Source organism: Sapajus apella, unplaced genomic scaffold (assembly GCF_009761245.1).
Source record: "Sapajus apella isolate SASKATOON/1434 unplaced genomic scaffold, GSC_monkey_1.0 scaffold19, whole genome shotgun sequence".
NCBI lineage: Eukaryota > Metazoa > Chordata > Mammalia > Primates > Cebidae > Sapajus > Sapajus apella.
In genome coordinates this window covers 13,656,769-13,659,458 of record NW_022436959.1, presented here as the reverse complement: position 1 = coordinate 13,659,458, position 2,690 = coordinate 13,656,769, and the positions used below count along the sequence as shown (strand labels likewise).

Genomic DNA, 2,690 nt, shown 5'->3' with positions numbered 1-2,690 from the left:
GCGCCCGGCTTAAAATGCAATTTTCTAAATCAATTATCATCAACTTTTATTAAAGAGAAAGTGAGCCTAGGCCAGGTATGGGGGCTCACATCAGTAATTCTAGCACCTTGGGAGGCCAAGACAGGAAGAATGCTTAAGGACAGTAGTTCCGAGATCAGCTCAGGCAACACAGTGAGACTCCCTGCAAAAATTTAAAGCAAGCCTACCACTCCTTTATAATACCTAATATGTTAGAATATCACTATTTCAAACCACTGACATTGATTAGTTCATTGTATTAGGCAAGTTGAGAAATAGCACTAAAGGCCTCGAATTGTGGCTCACACCTATAATCCCAGCACTTTTGGGAGGCTGAGGCACGATCACCTGAGGTCAGGGGTTCAAGACCAGCCTGAGGCCAACATGGTGAAACCACATCTCTACCAAAAATACAAAAAAAATTAGCTCAGTGTGGTGACTTGCACCTGTAGTCCTAGCTACTCAGGGAGCCAAGATCGTCCCAAAGCACTCCAGCCTGGGTGATAGAGGATGACTCCATCTCAAAAAACAACAACATACTAAAAAGTGTCAATTCTTTTCATGTACTATTTTTCAATTATTGAACAGAATGACACACAAATATTTAGAGAATAGAAAAATGTTCCTTCCTCATTATAGACAGAAAATTAAATATATCAAACCTAAACATCACAGATCCTTAGAAGTTAATTTAATTATCTGTTTAGAGCATCAGTATGGTTTATTCAAAAGAGAACACTTACACAATACACTTTTTCCATTAACTTAAACAAGCATAGCTCACTTCACATGGCCAGATTTCAATTAGGATATGCCAAGCCAAAGAGCATAACTGAAAAAAGTGAAACCATGGTCACTCCAACTGTAATCCTGAGATGCAGAGTTTCAATCAGGTCAGAATTAGAAAGAAAACAACAGGCCAGGTATGGTGGCACATGCCTGGAAACCCAACACTCTGGGAGGATCACTTGAGGCCAGGAGTTCGAGACCAGCCTGGGCAACATAGTGAGACCTCATCTCTCAACAAAATATTATCTGGGCATGGTGGCCCACACCTGTAGTCCCTGCTACTCAGGAGGCTGAGGGAGGAGGACTGCTTGAGCCCAGGAGGGGGAGGCTGCACTCCAGCCTGGGCTAACAGCAAGATCAAGATCCTATCTTGAAAAGAAAAAAAAAGAGGACGCAATGCTAACGGAAATAAGAGTCTGTTAATCAACTTTTCACACTAATTCGGTACTACAATCAGACATATAAAAGACAAATTTAAATTTACCTCCTTTGAGTCATCTATTCGCTCAAAATATACAAAAGCAAATCCTCGAGATCGCCCAGTTCGCTGATCATAAACCACATTGACACCACTCAATGGTCCATATCGAGAAAATACTTCACGAAGATCTCTCTCTGTTGTGTACAAACTGAGGCCAAACACTCCAAGGCAAGTGTTGGGGTCTGGATTTGCCTATTGAATAAAAATATTAAGTCCAAATTAAAATCAAAATTAAAAAAACACAGAAATACTTTGTTTAGAACACCTCATCCAATACACAATAAATATAATGTTTCTAGTTATTTGGATATAAGATTTTAAGAGAACCAAAGCAGATGTGCCATAGTTTACAATTCATAGTGCCCTCAAGGCCTTCTTTGGGATATGCTTTCTGTCTATAGCCTGAATTAAAACATTCCTACTCTCCAGCCCAGCAAATTTTTATAATATATCCTAAAAATGCTGTCATCCCAGCACTTTAGGAGGCTGAGGCAGGTGGATCACCTGAGGTTAGGAGTTCGAGACCAGCCTGGCCAACATGGTGAAACCCCATCTCCACTAAAAATACAAAAATTAGCTGGGCATGGTGACAGGCGCCTGTAATCCCAGCTAACTCCAGAGGCTGGGGCAGAAGAATTGCTTAAGGGACGTGGAGGTTGCAGCGAGCCAAGATAGCACCATTGCAGTCCAGCCTAGGCAACAACAATGAACTGCATCTCAAAACAAAAAAGTATCCTCAGTTTAATTCCATCTTCCTAATTTATTCAAATGCTTTACACCCCTTACAGATTTGTACCCAATTTGACCTCATCTATAATTGTTAATTTAGACCCCCTCTCCTCTATTTTCTTTTTTTTTTCTTCCTGAAACAGGGTCACACTCTGTTGCCCAAGCTAAAGTTTGTGGCCTGATCACGGCTCACTGTAGCCTTACGTCTCCTTGGGCTCCGGCAGTCCTCCCATCTCAGCCTCCCAAGTACTTGGGATTACAGATGTGAGCCAATATGCCTGGCCCACTTTCATTCTTTAGCAAGGATATTCTTCCAGTGTTCCCATAATCCAGATTTTAGGAATAAATTTACAGATTTCAAAACATTAAATAATGACATGCTCTACCACAGTTAAGTTAGTCAGTATCCTGTGGGAGAAGCATAGCACAGCATGTTAACATGCTCTAAGAACTTCAGAGTCAGGCAGCCTGGTTGAAACCTAGATTGCCAGTTAGCAAAAACTAAACCAAAACCCCTTCAATGTCATGAATCCAAGAATGAATTTCTTTCTTTCTTTTTTTTTTTTTTTTTTTTTTGGAGTTTTTTTTTTTTTACTTACCAGAGGGTTGGTTGATATGGCAATCTCTGTGTTTGCCGCCCCCTGCCGCTTGGGGGCTGGCAATTTTTCCGTCC

The 2,690-nt window shown here is 41.0% G+C and overlaps 1 protein-coding gene across 1 annotated transcript in view; it reads right to left on the bottom strand.

Annotated features, from left to right (window-relative positions):
* Positions 1–728: 728 nt before the first annotated feature.
* Positions 729–2,690, bottom strand: part of TRA2A (transformer 2 alpha homolog) — a 20,986-nt gene continuing 19,024 nt past the window's right edge. The window contains exons 4-5 of the mRNA XM_032286991.1: positions 1,292–1,480; positions 729–850 (exon numbers count right to left, since the gene is read on the bottom strand). Coding sequence (XP_032142882.1) covers positions 779–850; positions 1,292–1,480 — 261 coding nt within the window. The 3' untranslated portion in view covers positions 729–778. The remainder of the gene's footprint in view (positions 851–1,291; positions 1,481–2,690) is intronic.